The sequence below is a fragment of the Amblyomma maculatum genome, chromosome 11 (genome assembly GCF_055883805.1).
Source record: "Amblyomma maculatum isolate TAMU_Amacu chromosome 11, ASM5588380v1, whole genome shotgun sequence".
NCBI lineage: Eukaryota > Metazoa > Arthropoda > Arachnida > Ixodida > Ixodidae > Amblyomma > Amblyomma maculatum.
The window spans coordinates 29,957,945-29,977,968 of NC_139354.1; the positions used below are offsets into that span (position 1 = coordinate 29,957,945).

Sequence of the window (20,024 nt, forward strand, 5' to 3'; positions counted from 1 at the left end):
ATGGGTTATCAGTTCCCCTTCGACGCCCAGTTTGGGTATGATGGCTTTTCCTGTCGGGATAGTGCATATCCTGTGGATTTGCACTGTTGTTGGGCTTCTTTGACTTCTTCAAACTCCGAGCGCAAGTATCTTCGCGTTGCCTGTGTAATTAGGAAGGCCTAGAGCTGTTCCCTAAGCCGATCTGATCATCACGTTGACCTTACATGACCTCGGCCTTGAGTATGTTGAGATAGGGAAGCGTGTACATTGTTCCGCTCAGTACGAAGGCGGTGATAATTTGGAAGAGATTGTGCTCTTTCATATCCATATCTCTTTCGACTGACGTTTGTGCTTGGTCATTCTGGCTGTCTGGTGGAATGATCATTTGATTGCTTTAAGCGTGGTTACGCTACCCGACATTTTAGTTGTTCTTAGTCCAATAATCTTGATTTCCCCTAGACTTCTCTCAATTCATTACTAGGAATTTTTACTTTAATCGGCATTCTATATTCTGGCTTGTATCTTTGAAATGAGCAACAGCTCTTCTTGCTCTGTGAGCACTCGAGTCCTGATTTCGTTGCCTTTTTCTCAACTGTCCTGGCAGCCATCTTGAGTACTAAGCTCCTCCTATCTGTCCATCTGAACACCGATTGATCCAGATAGTGATATTTGCTGCGTATAGGATATGATGTAAGTTGCTGAAGTTTGGTAGCTTCAGGAGTGCAAGATTGATTCGAGCGATATAACTTCGTCGAAGAAGTATAGTAAGCCAAATTACCAAGGAAATAATATGTTATGCGGTGAAGTGCATCTCTGTATAATTCTGATAGGCACAATGCTTCACGGCTACAAATATTCGTCTTATGTCAACGCCACCTAGACTGGCTCAAGGCCGGAGGGTTGCCTGCGTGACGTATGCCGTACAGGGCCGCCATCCGGCGCAAGTGAAGGAGTGCTTCAGCACAATCCGCATAATAGAGCGCTCAGCCGATTTTTTTTTTTTCTTCGGCTACGCGTGCAGTAATCTGCCTAAATTCAGGCATTAAAACACAGCAGAGAGCCATGTGTTTTCTATACGCATCGGCGTTTTACTCATTTATAGATCACAGTTTGCAGCTTCCGCTTCTTACTCTTGTTGTCCGGGTCAGACACCTTGTCATTCAATTCTCGGCAGAAATTTTTGAGGAGAATGTTTGTGCTGCACCACAACACATATTTCAGCACTTTCTCACTCCTGTATCCCTGTTCACAGACGTCGAAGTCTGAAGGCTCCTCATCGCTGAGCAGTTCGAGTGTGAGTTCCGCAGCGACTTGGCGCTGGTTTTGGACCTTTAGAAATTCTGCTCGCTTGGACAACTCCACAACGTAATAGTGAGCCACAGTATTCACAACTGGCATTGCTGGGTAAACCAGCCCACCCTGTCAATTTCTCTGACAAGACTGTACATGTGATTGTCAGGCGAAACTGTGACAGTCTTGTGAATTGTCAAGATCTCCTTGCATTTGTCGCATTTCAACCTCTTCAGAGCGATGTGCACCGAGTAAGCAGCCACATAATGACTGGAATTGCATCCTTCAGTTTTTACCATGCCTGTTCGGCCACAACAATGTTGAATTTTCTGCTTGGCACGGCTGCTTGCATTTGAAGCTCTTCCCAATTTTGATTTTTCTCATTAGAGAGTTTTAGCTTACCGTGATCCGCGATCCGCTATGGGATCCGCCACCGCACGTTCCACTGCGCATGTCCAGACCCCCCTTGACGCCGACGGATGGCGCCACATACTGGATGTCGGCACACAGACCTGCCATAGAGAAACATACTTGACCTGCCGCGCCGGGACCAATCAGCTTGACCGCCCCGCCCACGCGCGGTATAAGAGCCACGGTGGCGGATCGCGGATCGCGGTAAGCTAACTCTCTCTCAGTTGCAGATACCGCGCTCATATGTGGAAGTGTGCTCTGAAGTCGCAACTTGTTATCACATTCATAGATTTGCCTTACAGACAAATGATATTGCGAACCAGCCAGTCATCGGTAACATCCATAGCGGTCTTCTAGACAATCGGTCTGGAACTTCCCAAGGAGCACAAAGGACATCTTGAGCTCCTCAAAGCAGTATCTTGCAATCTCAACAAATGCTTGAGTCGTCTGGATCAAAGCGCCATGAGTTTAATAAGACATGTGTACAGGCGTCCGCCCTCCTTTCCTTCCATTCCTGCAACCAGTCCAAGAAATCGCTCAAAAAGGAAAACCTCGAGTCGAATGGAGAAGGGTAGACGGGTTTCTGATATACATCTCTTAGTCTCAGTCCTTTGAGAGGAGTTTTGACGTTGACAACTTGCGACCATTTTACTATTATATCTGTGAAACTGGTATAGTTTCTTCGGAGTGATTTAGGTTGTGTTTGGCTTCAATCACTCGAATCACTCCATTCAAGTCGGATATCTTCGTGGCGATGTAGCGGAGGAATGTGCCGTCTTGCTGCCCTAATTGGGGGTTCACCCCGAGTGATGAACATATTTATCGAATAATCTTTGGGTGTGGCATGATGATGCTCCCGTGACTTCGCATGTATTTGTATTCACGAGGCGATATTGTAAAAAAGTATGCAGCAGTAAACCATGAAGCCTGCAAAGTAGTACCTTCTTTCATTTTTTTTTTCTTTTTTTCTTTCTTTTTTTTCTTTTTTTTTTTTTTTTTTGTTGACATTAGCGAGCTCGGTCAGCAGTTGAATGGTCGGGGAGTTATATCATCTCCTTGCGCTGCGGATATTTCGCTCAGAAGAGAAACGACAGTCTCGCAGATGTCCATGTCTGAGCTTTCAGAACTTGAACTCACGGCACTGTCAAAATCCTCGACTCCCTCAAGAAAATTTAGCAGCCGTCGTTTGCTGCCGACCGCCAACGGAACTAGCACTTTGGACCCGAGCAGCTTCACTGGTGCTTTTACGACGTTTACTGTCGGTTTTTATAACAACAGAGTATTTAATCCAAGAAACCTCATCGTTACAAATGTGAGCCGAAACGACGTGTTCATTGCACTCGATGACATGCCAAAATATCAGCTGCTTGCGTCGAACAAAGTTTGCCAAAGCTTTCAAATCGCAAAGCTTGTTTGCTTCGTCCTCATTCTGGGCAGTGATAATTGACTCCGCGAGCACTTTCTCAAGGGCAGCGCGTCTAAACGCATTCCCTTGCTCTCTGGGTCCTCTCGTATAATCCATACTCTGGACAGATAGCATGGACAATCGGGGAATACCGTCGGTACGGCCTGAGTTCGAAGCCGCAAACGCGAGAGCGACGCGGTCACTCTGCGGCCGGTGGCTTGGTCAATATAGTTTGCTTCTTGAACGATGTCTTCGGCTTTACAGTGACGTTCGCAGACCTAAACAAAATAAATATATCCTAACATAAGTACGGCTACTTGACATCGCGAGCTATGCGTGACGCATTTATCCTTTACGTACCACAAAGGGGTCATAAGCAAAGCTTGCAACCCCAAGGGTAGAAGCAACTTGCTGGGAAAATAAGAAGCAGCAAAACTGTCTCACCTAGGAGTCTGCTGAAACGACCAGGTTTTCGTGTGGAATTGCGCGTATCCAGGCTTTTCTTGCTTCGTCGGCTTTAGGGAACGAGAAGACGTGCACTTTGGGGCCTGTCTTGTAATTGTCATTGTACCGCGGCACACAACACTTCCCAGGCATTTCGCAGTTGGTTCTAATTCTGCACAGCCCTGTTCGGCACACATAACACGCGATAAACACCAATATTAGTCGCCGTTGACAGTTCACGCACAGAAATAAAGATTATAGCAAACGACCATGTTTTCCAGCGACCACGTGCGCGTTCAAACATGCCACTGCAGCCACCGCGCCGAAGACGACCGTTGGAAGAAGACGGCCCCACAAAGATGACGCATGGTCACGTGGCCACGGGAGCTCCCCGGCCTGGAAGAATTTCCTCTAGGTGACGTTGCTTATGTTCGGTCTTCTGCTCCTCGCACAGATTACAGTTTCCAATGCCCGGCGGATCCTCCCCCGCGGGGTCTAGAGCACCTTACCACCTGGGAGGATTGGGAGACCCTGCTGCACTCTGAGGAACCGGTTCGGCAGAAGATCGCCACAGACTGGGCTGCCGACGTCATGAACCATAGGAACATGAACGTTTGAGTGTAGTGGGGCCGTGCGGGGGCCCAGGGGCATGCATGCCCCAAACTCCTCTGTTTATAATTAAAGTTATTACTACTACTACTACTACAGTTTTAGAGTTTGAAGTTTTTCTGGTTATGCCCGGAACGGTATACTGCGGAAGGGGGCAGAATGTGAGCTGGCTTGCCGCAAGCCTGAAAATGTGCTGAAGGATGCACTTTGTGAGATTAAGGACTAACGTAAGATGTAATGTAAGATTAAGGATTAAGGATTAATGTGTGCCATTTGTGCTACCACGGCTTTTTGCCCCGTGTTCGGGGCGGATCGACAGTGAAGACGAAGAGGATCCAGTGGATTGCTCGTGGGCTCCATCGCGAGCATTTCGCGCGTTACGTATCCGGTCCTGCTGTTCACCGGGCTATCGTTTTGCTGACTGTCTCTACAATCTAAGACCCGCGACCACATGTCGCGCCGTCGTTCCAGCCAGGGCCCTACAGGACCGAGTGTCAAGAAACTCTCCGCGCATCAGAGCACCATGTTGATCGAAATGCAAGCTACTTCAAGCTTGCGGCGCCGAAGGTCCATCTTGGCTGTCCGGGCCAGCGTGGTCCAGCCCTTGCCTCCTCTGGCGCCATCACCTCGAAGCCAGGTCAGCCTAGCATAGTGCGGTTAATAGCGGGCATGACTACGGCCGGCGACGTATATATATATATATATATATATATATATACTTCAGTAGACTGCCGAGACCTTCGCTATTAGGCGACTCACATTTATTTAGATCGGCCATTATAATTTTGGCTGTGGCTAGAGTTCCGTCCAGACGGAACTGTATCTGCTACTAGAGTTCTGTCCAGACGGAACTGTACCCGCCACTAGAGCATGCATGGAAGTTATGTCATACCTTCTAGGGCATTACTAAGTGCAGGTTTTAAACATATATTCTTAAATTGTAAATTTTAAGGCATTTCTACAGCATGTTCTTTTAGCAATTTTCCAATTGTGCATGCATGGAAGCAATGTCATGCCTTCTAGGCCATTTCTGACCCCAAATTTCATTATAAAATTACTTTTTTATGCCCTTTTACTATAGGTAGCACACACTGTGATAAAGAGAAGCATACTATCGCTGTCGTCGTTATCATCATCATCATCATCAGCCATCTCGATGAACCGTTTCTGTCTGGTTTCTATCGTCACTATGCCTGACTATGCCATATTAGCAGCAGTAAACGTTTCGTCTGGGCGGAACGGTCAGCAAACATTTTGTCCGGACGGAGCTTGAATACGGAACGGTCGGCAAACGTTCCGTTTGGACGGAACGATAGACACTCCGTATAATTTTAGCCTGCCGCATACCGTAATTTGGATCTTCCCTCGTATGAGTTACGCCTCATTTTCTTGCAATTTATTGAAGAGAGTTAAAAAGTTAAGCGGGTTCAAGCATGGTTAGACTAATGGAAGCTCAAAAGCGGTTTAAGAAATTACGGAAGAACTAGCGTTTAAAACGCTTTCGATTATGGCCAGCCGCCACACTTGCTGCCCTTTCTTCTCCACGGTGCTTTAGCAGCTCATACAATCTTCTGCCTCTCATGTTTTCTCGTATAGTTCCAGTCTCTTGGTCGCATCTTCAGGATCGATAGATTCCGCTTGAGGATTTTGCAGCGATTTAGCATTGAAAGACTGGCACAATAGTTTTACAAAGTGTTAAACGTCTTTACTTCACGTCATACAACTAGAGGTACCTACATACGCCGCCGCGTCATTATATATTAGAGAGCTTTAGCCGAGCGGAGACGCAGCGTAGACATATACCGGTTTACATGACCCCTCCTGCGCGTGTGGCTGCGTTTCGATGGAGGCGAAATGAAGAGGCGTCCGCGCGCTGTGCGATGTCAGTGCACGTTAAAGAACCACAGGTGGTCGAAATTTCCGGAGTCCTCCACTACGGCGTCTCTCATAGCCTGAGTCGCTATGGGACGTTAAACCCTACAAAACCAACCAACCCTCCTGCGCATGCGCACTGATAGGGGTGCCAATAGCGGCTAGCTGCGCCTGCGTAGTAGGGACCGGGTAAACCGGTCATACATGGCAGTAATTGAATTACAGTAATGGAATTACTGTAATTTAATTACTTTTCTCGGTAATTTGTAATGCAATGAATTTCTTTTTTGGGTTGGTAATTTAGTAATGTAATGAATTACTTTTTGGCAGTAATTTCGCAGCAAAAGTAATTAATTCCTTTCGAAATTACTTTTACTAAAATGCACCACTACTCCTTCAATAGACGGCGAAGTAGAGTGCCGCGAAAGCATGAACGGCGTGCGGCAAGCGAAGCCAGCGTAACGGATCGGCAAAGGGGGACAGAGTTGTGCAGAACAGTGCGTCTGAGACCTCAACCATTCTCCAATCAGCAGGATAGAAGACGTCAAGGGAATGCTAGAGAGATGGTGCAAGAAGGCTGCAGCTGAGAACTAGTTTGGAGCGCGGCGTACCGGCACTCCCTGTTGCGTTGGCTAGGGCACAGTGCATGGTGTCTGGTTACACTCAACACCACGGGGCGAAGGATTGGGGTTGGGAGAGATAGGCAGAAGGGTCCATGACGTGAGGCACCGTGGCTTGAGCATTACTGAGCAGTGAGCACAAATGTGCCGACATCGATTCTTGGGACTGCGGAAGCAATAAATAACCTAGCTTTCCGGGCGCTTCAAATGGCGGAGACAGCTCCGGGCCAGCAAGACGCTGTGTTCGCCGGTCGTTTAAGGACCGTTCGACCACGTTTTCTTTTTTTTTTTTTTGCGGTATTCTTGTTTTTGTAATCGCACGTACTGTAGGAGAGAGAGAAGGAATAGCTCTCTGGGACGGAATTTGGCGGGAAGACGAAAGAATGTGGGTGCTTCGCGTCTGGAGAACAAGTTGTTTTGCTTACTAGCTTTGCTTAGTTTTTGCATGGATGGAAACTAGAAAGTAATTTAAAAGTAATTTAATTACTCAGTAGAAGTAATTGTAGTGTAATTTCATTCCTTTTTGGGAGCAGTAATGAGTAATGTAATTTAATTACTTTTCTGCGATTTTCATCGAAGTAATTAGTGATGTAATTTAATTCCTTTTCAAAAGTAATTTTGCCATGTATGAAACCGGTATATGCGCCTACAGTAAGTTTTCCCTCTGCTAAAAGCTTGTACTGATATTGATACGAAAGATGACAAAATCTAGCGCTACGTGAAAGTTCGTTAGTGATGCCGTGCAAGCAAATGGAGTTAATGAAGCTCTAGGGGAGCATCTGCCACAGAGATATCAGTTGTGCATATGCCGTCTTCATCGTTGGTGCGTCGACAACGGCTCGCTTCATTGCTATGGCAACCAGCTAGGCGGTTGACGTCACAGCTGTATGACAGCCCGGCTTCAGAAACTTCGATATATTGACTAACATTGAACACTGATGATGACCATGCAAGCTTCCCATTGCATTGGGGCGGGGGGGGGGGGGGGGGGGTGCACCCTAGCCGTTTACATCAAAGTGAAGATAACCCAAACCAAAGGCATTAACCGAGCGCGTGAGTCACTGAGATCTCCTTCAGATAGGGTCGCTGCGGATTTTCCATTCGGTACCGATCTTTGCCTTCGCGTTGATGAATCAGTTCCCCACTGGCGGAGTCGGGCTTTAGATGTCGCCACGGCCGTATGCGGTGCCTATTCGTCTTAAGCGGCAATCGCAACTGACTGAAAAAACGTTACTGAGAGATAAGGAAGATACAATGATGTGTGGGTGCGGTCGACCCATAGTCCGGGACTCAGCAGCGTCCGTTGCTATCCAGCTGACCTCATGCAGCGCCTGATGTAGAACGATTCCCTCTAGGTGTCGCGGCGCCAGCTGCGGGCAGTGAATGAACAGCTCAATATTCTCTTGCTCTCCACCGCACTTTCGGCAGAGGCCTGCCTGAACCGCCGTAGAGGCGTCGAACCGCTCAGGGTACGGCAGGGTGCGCAGCGCTCCAGCACGCGCTACGCGCCTCAAAGATGAGCGTGCTGGAGCGCGTGCTGAGTCGTACAGATTCTCCATGCTGGGACGGCCTCACGGGTGCGGCGATTAGAGAAGCAGGATTGACTTTTAGCACATTGCGGTGCGCCACTGGTTCGTTTCATCGTCACGCACGCGCTCCTGCCAAAACCACACAGCCATATAGTGGCCAGAAGCCTAGTTTGTTTTCGCAACGCTTAAATGGTAAAGTAGATAAGTAGATAAGTGGTAAAGTGCAAACTGCTTGTACCTTCTAATGTATTGTAAAGCAGGCGTCTGGTTCAGCCTTATTTGCCGAACGGTGAAGATGCTTGGTTGCTTCTGAGGACGGCTCTAAAGAACATGGACAAGGTAGTTCCTAGCCTTTGCTTCTTTTGCATTGTCCTCAGTGTCAACCTTAGCTATGAACTAACTAGCCTAAACCAAAGTATTTCGGGAGCTGGGTGCTTAGTCGATCAGGCACTGACTTCACATCGTATCATTTTAAATATTTTAATGGTCCACATGAACTATATGAATGCTCAAATGACGAGCTGTTAAGGTTTCACTGAGAAGCGTATCCTTTCCCACAAATCAAATATATTTTATTACAGCGGGAGCAACTACCTGCGTGGGCCTTGCTACTACTGGGGTGTCTACTCGGGGCCGTCATAGCGCTCGCCTTTAGGTAGGTGCCGTTCGCCACACGGTCGCGCAGTCCTTGGTCGACCTCGGTGCACCTTTCCTGGTCACTGGTTTGACCTCGGCTTCGCCATCTATTTTAATGGAGGCAAAATAAGAAAAATGCACTCGTCTTGTGCGATATCAGCGCACGTTAAAGAAACTCTGATGTTCCAATTAATGCGTGCTGTTTCCTTCCACCCTTTCTAGCCGCACCCAGGAAGTGCATGTTGTGTAAGTAATGAACCTTTACTTATTAATCTGCACAGAAATAGTTCCAGAGAAACCACCGCGGTAGCTCAGTGGTTACGACGCTGGGAAACTAAGCCGGGTGACCCATCGAAGACCGGCGGGGTAGCCGCGTTTCGATGGAGGTGAAATGCATTATTTTTTCCTCATAAGCTGTGCGCCGTCATGACGCCAACCTGATGAACTTTACGTAATACCAGAGTCTATGAATAGACTTTTCTGGTCAAGACACCCCGCCGTAACGGATCTATAAACGTTGGCCGTGCGCTGCCAGCGGCTACCGCGCCGCGGCGCTGCGTACTTTTGGAGGGTACCGGGCAGGCGGCAGCGAAGACGCCTGCTGTTGTATGGTGGCCAGTCAGCGCGCAGTTTTTTAACGTCTGAGCGTGAATTGGCTCGTCGTGCAAAAACCATCCGCAGAAGGTATCCGCAGAAAGTGCGTACAGAAAGCGTCTTTCCGTGCTCCCAAATTGGACCTCTGGATCCCCAAATCTTTATTTTACCAAATTTGGTGTTCAGTCTCTAATACGAGCATAGCCAACTCAGTGCTGACTTCCAAAGTTGAGTCGGCAACCCTCTAAATTTGACTCCTCTGAGCTCCCGAAATTATGCATATTGTTCTAGTTTTACCAGATTGGTGTCTAAGCTAATTTGAATATAACCAACTCAGTAGCGACTCCCAAATTCAGTTGGGCCACATTCAAAATTTGGCACCCTGGAACTCGAAGATTGACCTCGTCCGTATTTGACCAAAATTGGTGCCTGACAAGATTAAATTATGGCCAACTCGGGTATCATCAGCCGGACTATACACAAGCAGAGCTAAGGCCTCTCCCTCATTAACCCAAATTAACCCGTTCCTGTGCTAGCTACATCCGCTTGGCCCATCAAACTTCTCAAACTCTTCCGCTCACCTAATCTTCTACTGCCCTCTGCTGCGCTTTCCTTCCCTTGGAATCCAATTTGTTACCCTTAGCGACCATCGGTTATCCTCTCTTCGCATTTCATGGGCGGCCCATGCCCATTTATTACTAGAATGTCATTACCACGAGTTATTTCTGACCCACGCAGTGGACTCTGGCCAACTCAGTGCGGACTTTTAAATTTTGGTGGGCCCAAATATTGGCCCCTGGGCCACCGAAAATTAACCTCGTCCAAATTTGAACAACATTTGTGTACAAGATGATTTGACCGTAAGCTGTGATTTCCAAGTTTAGGTGAACCATCCCCAAAATTGCAAATAAATATGTAATTAAATAGTTGTATGAATGAATGAACGAATGAATGAATGATTGAATGAATGAAATGTATGGAAAGATAGCGCGTGCCTGCTGTCTACCTGGGGCGTCTTACAAAAAAGAAGTGTCGATATTTTCCATACACATTGTCGACGATTGTCGGGAAATGTTAGTCGGCTGTACCACCGGAAAAAAAATATTGCTTCTGTGCACAGCACTTCCCACAAGTATATATACGTTTCTGCGAAAAGCGCTTCGATGCAATTGACATTGTTTGTGCGGACCAATGGCTAGTTAAATGTGTGGTTGCGTAGCGGAAACGTGGTGTTCCAAAACTTTTGCTGCACGCCAAGGCGAAGATTTCGGACGCCGGCCCGGTGTAGTTTACGGAGCCCGTCCGCCTACACATCAAAAGCGTACCAAGTGGCGTCGAGAATAGTCTGACTTGCGAGAGTGTGTGTACTGTGCGCGAGCACGTCTGACATAGCTGCATGCTGCGGAGAATGGTGCAGGTAATAGATACTTTCAGTTTAGCGCTACCGCTTACCGCTACTGTCTACCGCTATCACGCGAGCGTCAGTACGCATGCGCAGATCACTCCGAGGACGACAGATGGCGCCACTTTCCAGTCAAATTCCGGCGGACTCCGCATGCAGAGACCAATCAGCACGTGTAGTGCTGATGGGGCGCGGTAGCGGTAGATGGCCGCGGTAAGCGGCAGCGGCAAACTAAAAGGCTCTAATGAAGGTGACCGCACAGCGTGTCTTGTTGCATACCTGTTCCTTGCATGCCCACGAAGAAGTATGCAACGATGACCTGCTCCAGCTACACGCCCGATCCTTAAAGGGGTCGTGAAACGTTTTCCGGAAATTTTGCACGGCTTGGTTAAATGGAATCCTTGTCCTGCATCATATAATATACCTCGATTCGTTTCATCGCCCGCGTTGATTTAATAGCGACAAAAACAGAATTTCGGTTTCCTAGCGCGCGTCCTCCTCAACTCAACAGATACGTCATAGCGCTAAGCCAATGAGAAGCTCCCGTTGCCGGAGCCTGCTGAGCCAAAGTTGACCGAGCTCGGTGTATTTTAGAGGTTTTAATTGTGCCCTACTCTACGCTCACACAGGGTTTTTTAATATGGCCGACGCCTAGGCCGACGCCAATCTGGCGGAAATACTGTTAGCAAGTGTCTTCAACCGTCTCATCGGCCTTTTTAAGGCGGCAGAAGACTTCGTAGCTCACTGTTGAAAAGGTTCTATTCTTCAATATGCCTACATGAGCACGGCAGAAAACATAATGCATGAATGATAGTTGAATTCCTTCTGCTAGTATGTCCACATTTTGTGGCAACCATATCAGAAGTTTGCCACTTTGGTGTTTTAGGACACACACACACACACACACACACACACACACACACACACACACACACACACACACACACACACACACACACACACACACACACACACACACACACACACACACACACACACACACACACACACACACACACACACACACACACACACACACACACACACACACACACACACACACACACACACACACACACACACACACACACACACACACACACACGCACACACGCACGCACGCACGCACGCACGCACGCACGCACGCACACACACACACACACACACACACACACACACACACACACACACACACACACACACACACACACACACACACAATCACTCAAGGGCATTAGTGCGTACATTAATTATTACGTCTTCTAGGGGAGAAAACGAAAATTAAATAGCAGCCTGTTGCTATTTATTTAGCTATGTCGCACCTCTGTAAAATAAGACTCGTGACAGCTATTTATTTCGATCTTGAGGTTTGGTGAATGAATAATATCACTCCAACAGCGCCTTCTTCAATTCCGACAAGTGAAATCGGTTTGCATTGATTTTGTATTCGCATATTGCCTCTTTCATCTAGGAGAATCACTCGTGTGATGCACAAGGTGCACACATTGGATATATGAATGTTTATTATGAGAAACATTTTGATATAAACTGAATTTTTTTCTTCACGACAGCAGGTCGCCACTTTCGTTAGGCGCCATTACCGAGATTTCACTCCTTTGCTCACTCCATAACCTCCTAAGCAACCAGGCATCTTGCCGCCTCTGTACCCCCTCTCTCCCACTCTCCCTCTCTTCTGAATGTCGCGATTTGTTACAGGTGGGACTCCGTGATATTTATTACTGTTCACCTTAGTTTAACTTTTTAAACCAGAGCCACCTCGCTGGTCACCATTTTACACGTTAATAGCAAATATACAAAGAATAGTTATGGAATACTTTCAGTGTAAGCGACCGGGTTAAGTGGAGAAATATGGGAGAGGCCTTCGCCCTGCAGTGGGTATAGTAAGGCTGATGATGATGACCATGTTTCAGTTTGAAGAGCTGTGTTGAAAGATGACACCTCAGAAAGGTGTCCTTACATGATAGTTATCTTGAGGTTCTGTCAGACTATGAACAAATGTTGCGTGAAAAACGCCTTTTAATTCAGTACCGTCCCAAAAGAGAAAACATACGTACGTACATGCAGTGTGGCCAGCCTCACTGCGTTGTGTTGATCGCCGAAAATGAGTGTGACCGATCCAATTCATTTTCATTTCAAAAACCTTGCAGGGAGAAGAGGCTGCACTGGTGGTGGCAGTAGTTTTTGCAAGTGGGTGACCGCCGGTACCGTGGGTGCCGAGGCAAGATCTGACATCTGGGAAGAAGTTGGCCAATCTTATGGGACTGCGGGCTTTGAGTGAAATGACAATTAAAGACTTGCATTGAAGTGTGCTATATCATGCCTGTTAAGCAAGACCAAGTTGTCGCTGAAGCAGGGATGCCAAGTCGGAGAAGAAATATGGCTTAATTGTTCATTGTAGTTGCAGTGTATGTGCCCAACATTACATATGGTCCTGATGCCTAGCAAGGCTGGTCATGTGTGTCACTTTTTCTTCCTCGGCGACACTCTCACACTCTCACTCTCACACCACACTCTCATAAAAGTGCTCTTAGTCTTGAGCATCTTTTAGAGGCCATAAAAGCTCTTTCAATAACCACATGATCATGAGAGCAAACTTTCGCAATCTAGTGTACTTTCTGTGTGCCTTGCATTGCGCACTTTTTAAGAGAAGCTTTATGTTCTCTTGGCATTTACTTGCTGCAGTACAGTGTACTGTTGTCATGTTTACACTTCTTTGTAGCATTTTGAATTCATTGCTGTAGCGTAGGTGGACTGGTAAATGTGGCTGCAGTTAATCATCATCATCATCTAGCCCCTGCGTCAAGTCCCCCATGGTTGCTCATGTTTGTTCTATGTCGCTACGGCCAAGTCGGTCGGTAACTTGTCATATCAACCTTACTGTACCCACTGCAGGGCGAAGGCCTCTCCCATATTCCTCCCAATAACCAGGTCATGTGCTAGCTGCATCCACTTGACCCTTGCAAACTTCTTAACCTCATCCGCCCACTTCACTTTCTGCTATCCCCTGTTACGTTTTCCTTCTCTTGGAATCCAGTTTGTTACCCTAAGCGACCATCGGTTATCCTTTATTCGCGTTACATGTCCTGCCCATGCCCATTTCTTCTTGATTTCCACTAGGATGTCAGTAACTTGAGTTATTTCTCTGACCCACTCTGCACGCTTCCTATCTCTTAATGTTACCCCTACCATTTTTCGTTCCATAGCCCTCTGGGTTGTCCTTAACTTAAATAGAACCCTCTTGGTTAGCCTCCACGTTTCAGCCCTATAGGTGAGTACAGGTAAGACGCAACTGTTGTAAACTTTCCTCTTGAGTGATACCGGTAAGCTGCTAGTCATACTGCGAGTGCTTGCCAAATGCGCTCCATCCCAATCTTGTCCTTATTTCCTTTTCATGGTCCGGATCTGCGGTTACTACCTGTCCTAAGTAGACATATTCGCCTACTACTTGAAGTGCTTCACTACCTAACGTAAACTGCTGTTCCTTCCCGAGGCTATTGAACATTCCCTTTAAGCCTAACTTCCCACTTTTCCTTTTTTTTTGTCATGCAAACTTACACATATGCAATTTCTTGCTGTCAGTTTTCAGCTGCCAAATATTTGCACATCCCGTCATTTATTCGCACACGTCATAAAAAATGCAGGCCAATATCGGAGGGTTGACTGAATATATTTGTAAAACGGTGATCAAGATCTGCTTCGTATAAATATATATATATATATATATATATATAAGTTCACTGTTTTTCTACCGTGTGTCATTTCCTTTATATTTATGCCCAACCGGACCCATTCGAGCTTCAACCCCCTCCCTACATACATACATACATACATACATACATACATACATACATACATACATACATACATACATACATACATACATACATACATACATACATACATACATACATACATACATACATACATACATACATACATACATACATACATACATACATACGTGAAGTCGAGTTTCTAGCCATTCACTGGGCAGTGCCTCACTCTGTTTTTGCCATATTCTCTTGAAGAAGGTCGCAAGGAAGTCGTCAAATCCCGCTGCTGTGTTCCTTGGAATGCACGCGATAATTAACACGTTTGGGCCCAGCCATTCCTGTGAGTCTCCTTTGGATTCTGCCTTGTGGTCTTCGCCATTTGTTTAATCCCCCTCTTTCGCTTGGTGAATTGCTGTGCGACCAGTTGCGTCATGACGTGTCCAGCCCCACTGGCGCAAGTACGGCTTTGTGGGTTTCTGGGTGTACAAACTGTGGTTGCGGCGACGTCCGTCCATACGTTTTCCGTAGGGACCGCCAGAATTTCTTTGGGGCACTCCGTTCACTTTTCCTCAAATCCTCCAAGAAACTTCCGTCAGCCATTCGAATTTTCTGATGGATCCGTTCGGCTCCAAGCTGCTTCATTTTCTCATGCATACTATATCCCGCAAGTCATTGCAGATATGTTCCGACTGCTTGGATCTTACTGCCCTTCGATGGTTACGGCATGCTTCCTTCGATCCTTGCTGCCACGGCATTCTGAACTTCATCGATCAATGACCTCGCTTTCCACGCTTCCGTCTCCCCCGTTTCTTCCTTACAGCAGCTGGTTCCCACTGGCGCCGCTTTCAAATACTTCGTCACTTAATTTTACACTCAAATAGGAAACATTTTCTCTGCGTTTGTTCTTCCACATCCTTGGTCAAACTGCCAAACTACACCAAAATCTGTTGATGGTCGATACCTAAGCTCCAGCAGCCTTCCTCATCAATTGTCATTCGTCATTCCCGCCTCGATGGCTGCTCGATGGCGATTTGGCGCTGTCAGTGATCTGGCGGATATAAAAAAAAAAAAACAGCCAGCATTGTTGGGGTTATAAAAGCAAGATAATCAAAAACAGTAATTTTACGTTGCGAGAAGAAATATTTATAAATAGTAAAAAAGCGATTGCGGAAAATCGACGGAGAAGAGCGGCTACGGCTAAATCCACTTGTCCAAATCCAAATCCGAATGGAGGTTGCAGCATGTTGCAGTGAAGCGTGGTTGTCGTCGTAGCGTTTAGACGACCGGCGTAGTATTGACTGGAGGTTGCAGGTTTGGAAATACTTGTTGAACAGCTTATTTGTACAATGGAAACGCGTGAAGAACCATTGCCGTACTCAAGTACCAGCAGCCGACAAGTTATTTCGTGGTTGGACTTCTTGCTTGACGACACCTTGCTAGAGAAGCACCTCTCTAGCGACAACCCACACCCCTCCGCGTTCGAGCTTGTCATTCAGTTTTTGGCAAATGCCACTGAGCCACCACAGCAGGGACAAAACGGAGGCCCCACACCACTGGGGAACAGCCACCCAGGCACCGTCACCTTAGATGGCACATTAAATGAATTGGAAGACGGCTCTTCGGAAGAGGACCCAGGCAATCGGAAGACGCAGCCGCTGAAGCTGCTCGCTCTGAAAGCTGCTGCTTTTCTTGGCTGGGACATGGATCTTCTCGAGAAGGCACTGCCATTGACGATGCAGCAAACATTGGTTGCCGAGCTTGAGAAAGCAGCTGGTTGCTGTGAGCTAAACGAAGAACAGACGCTGAGCAAACCAGATGCAGCGTTTGCCTGCATGATGAAGTCCCGCTGGGTGTTGAATACACTGGTGCGGTCCTCGGTGCCGGTCAAAAGTTCCAAAGGAGTCGCTGTTCAGCTTCCTGGGCAGGTGGACCCAACAGTGGTGACGCCAGAAATGGCAGATACGATTAAAAAAAGATGTGCAGATGAAGCGGAACAAGCCGTGACTTTCTTGGAGAATCTGTTGTCCCGGCGCATATCGGGAGATTTTAGCGTGCGAATTCCCACACTAGAGAGCTTTTCCGTTGTCAAAGCAGGACTCATGGAGCCGAAACATGACTGGGAGAAAGGCATAATGGCCTCTGCAGACGATGTCTGCTGTCAAGTGTCGTACGAGCTTGGGGCATTTCTTTTCTTTAAGGAGAACTACAAGCGAGCTTCGGAGCTCTTTGATACTGCTCTCTCGCTTTATCCTAAGATATTGAAGAAGGTGATCTGCCACCTGGACTTGGATCGACTGAAGGGCTTCTGTGTGGCATGTCGCCCAGCTGCCACCAAGGGCAGCTCGTTGGTAGACAAACTCAAGGCTACGTTGCACGGAAACTGTAAGGGAGCAGTGGCTGTGTTGCTCGAGGACAACATCAAGCGGGAGATCTCCCTGTGGGAAAGAGAGATGGCCGAGCTCTACATACTCCAGAATGTTGCGGGTACGGAGGTTGCTTCGCAAGTGTTGCTGTGCAATGCTGTGCGCCGTGTAATCAGTGGGGAGCTTTTTCTATGCGGGATGCAGTTAAACTTCGCTTCTCTCAGCAAAAATTGCATTCTTTTTCTTAATGAAGCCTTGAACGCCGTTTTCCCAACGCTGAACGAAGATGAAATTGGCTTTGTGAAGAACTTTGTTGGGTATGTGTGCAATGCCTCCGTGGATGTTGCCAAGGCACTTTCCTGTTCGGGTGTGCTTCGCAAGTACTTCCCCTCGGAAGAGGTGATGCCACTGGCAGAAGTCCCTCCAAAAATCCCTCTGGAGGGCGTGTCCTTTGCTGAAAATGCAGCCACTAAGAGAGGAAGGATGGAGCAGGCACTTGTGGCCTCGCATGACCCGGAAGAGATTCTCTCTCTCATCAAGATGCTTCAGGAGGCATCGCCACCAGTCCGGCTGGAATCATTGAACTCTTACTGGCAGTTGACACGTAGCCTTCGAGAGTTTCATCGGGGCCTTCCACAGCAGAGTCAAGATCGCATGTTTGTCCTCCTGTCCAAAGCTCTCGAGCTACGTTCACTGAAGCTGTATGCGCCTGCACTGCAGCTGTTCCACACTGTGGAGGCAGAACTCCGTCCACTCCAGGGGCGCCGCCTGACAGCCCTGTTAGTGGCCGAGATGCGCTATACGGAGGCTTTGCAGGCAGCCGAAATGTTGCCGCTCTCAGCTAACACCGAGTGCCAGTCAGCAGACATCATTCAGCTGGCATGCACCGCCCTACTCGCATACTATGCGGATGCTGACAAAGATTATCGGCCTTGCCGAGAAATGGCCGAACTGTGTTGCACACTTCTCCTCAATTTGGGAGAATGGGACGTCTTCTCTGAGGCTGGACAACCGCAGCAAGCATCGATAGGCGTGTTTGAGTTGTCCAAGGCACTGGCAGCAGTCTGTAAAGATGTCTCCGCAAACAAAATGACCCGTTCAATTGCCCAGCAGTTGTGGGACTCTGTGCTGTCAATGCTGGTGGTGCCGGGAAGCCAGCAGAGCAGAAGGCCTGCCAAGGGGGGTCCCAGAGATGGCAGCCAGCGGGATACCCCCTCTGCACCCAGCCTTAGTAGACATACCTTTCACTCTTTCCTCCAGCAACTGAAGGACAATTTGGCTTTGACTCTGCTGCTGTCATGTCTTGCCAAGATGTACAACATCTTGAGGGATGACAGTGGATCTGAAGTATGCGTGGAGTACCCACAGTTGTGGCCAACAGCAATTGCCAACCCCGCAAACTACTGCAAGTCGACCGTGACCGACGTGTTCCATGCCACCCTCCAGCACTGCCTGGCTACCAACAGCTCCCATGCCGGATGGGTCAAGGTCCTTGCCGACTTTAGCTACTCGCAGGGTCATCATTCGGCAGCACTCAAGCACTACCTGACCGTCCTGCTCATGACCACAGACAACTTCACGCAGCCGGCCCCCGTGTCCCTCGTGGATGACCTTGTATACAAGAAGATGTCACAATGTTGCAGTAAGCTACAGTGCTACACGCAGGCCGCCCTGTTCTGCCAACTGATGGAGAAGCCAGACTACAGTGCAGCGTTCAAAGCCTTGAACGAGCGCCAGTGCCAAGACAGCTGCGACTCGTTGTACGAGCACGTGTTTGACATAACGTTGCTCGAATTCCTGGTCCACCTGCACACGCGCCGCGGAGAGCTGGAGTCGCGTCAGAAGGCGCTGCGATGCATGGGACTGCTGGAGCTCAATGCCAGCAACAATGCGGAGATCCAGCGAGAGGCGGCCAATGTGCGCCGGGGAGGTTTTTTGCGGGTAATGGCCCGCCAGTACCTCTGAGTTGCACCGACAGCGCAGAATGCGATGAACATTCTGCGCCAATTCTTGACTGCCATGTTTGAACTCATTAGTCTCGTTAGCTGATCTGGCCCTTATTTGAACTGCTTAAACGCAAGCGAGTGAATATTGCGTGCAAAAATCTATGAAGGCAAGTTCCGGTGATTCTTTGAGTTCATTAACATGCTCTTTGCCTTTTCCCTGTGATAATGCATCAGGTATGCAGTAAAAACTGTGATATGTTACTGATAGCAAGATGAAACAGTATTATTTTTGGTTCTATGGGACGGTTGTTCTAAGAGTTTGCATTTATCTTCAAGCGTGGCTGTTTTCATTGTGTCTTGAGGCACAAGACATTAAAATGTTATATCTTCCAAAGGTGTCCATAACTTACTTCAGCGCAAGCTGTAAAACATTACAGCCGAGCGAAGCATAGTTGACTGCACACTGTGCATTAAATGTGTATCCATGAGTAAAGGTGGCTGCCTGACCAGTCCCTCCCGTATCCCTCCGATCCCGATCCTGTGCCACCTGTGGCCAATCTATTCCTGCAAACTTGGGTGCCACCCAACACCCTCTGCTATGCTTGTTTTTTCTTGGAATCCTTCCTCAAACCTTAAGGGTTATCAGTTCCACACAAGCAATTGCCATTTACAACTTATGCTGCAGCACATTTTCAATGAACTAGCTTGATGGCCATCCCTACGTAAATGAATTACTCTTTACTAGTCGGGTATGGGCATTATAGCTATTTAAAGGAGACTGACGAAACTGCACCTTTTTCAGCAAATTGTATGCAACTTTTTTACGGCGTTCTTGGGGGGCCAGCAACGAGTGCGCCGTTACGGGCACTCTTACACAGGGTCAGTATTCAAATCTTCGAATCAACAAGTACCCGAAATCTGTTGAGCGTCGACAGCACTCCTTACAAAAATTATTTTCCACCCAAGTAGCTGCCTTCCACTCTGGAAAGCAGCAACTGCTGGTCACCGTGTCACTTTAACTAGTGTGGTTAGAACCCCTCCCCAAATCTGCAGGAAACAATTCCTGCCCACTAGTGTTTGAGATTTGGCTTTTTAGGCTGGTAATGTTTCACTTTTACTAACCAATGGCA

The 20,024-nt window shown here is 47.7% G+C and overlaps 1 protein-coding gene, 1 long non-coding RNA gene and 1 pseudogene across 2 annotated transcripts; 2 read left to right on the forward strand and 1 right to left on the reverse strand.

Annotated features, from left to right (window-relative positions):
* Positions 1 to 1,071: 1,071 nt before the first annotated feature.
* On the reverse strand, positions 1,072 to 3,220 carry LOC146173301 (uncharacterized; annotated as a pseudogene).
* Positions 3,221 to 4,394: 1,174 nt separating this feature from the next.
* LOC146173302 (uncharacterized) lies at positions 4,395 to 13,245 on the forward strand. The gene is made up of 3 exons (XR_014702104.1): positions 4,395 to 4,775; positions 8,741 to 8,814; positions 12,960 to 13,245. It is a non-coding gene; the product is annotated as an uncharacterized LOC146173302 (long non-coding RNA).
* Positions 13,246 to 15,807: 2,562 nt separating this feature from the next.
* On the forward strand, positions 15,808 to 19,994 carry LOC146173303 (integrator complex subunit 8-like). The gene has a single exon (XM_084584601.1). It carries the CDS (start codon positions 15,932 to 15,934, stop codon positions 18,911 to 18,913), a length of 2,982 nt encoding a protein of 993 aa, XP_084440727.1. The 5' UTR covers positions 15,808 to 15,931; the 3' UTR covers positions 18,914 to 19,994.
* Positions 19,995 to 20,024: the final 30 nt, after the last annotated feature.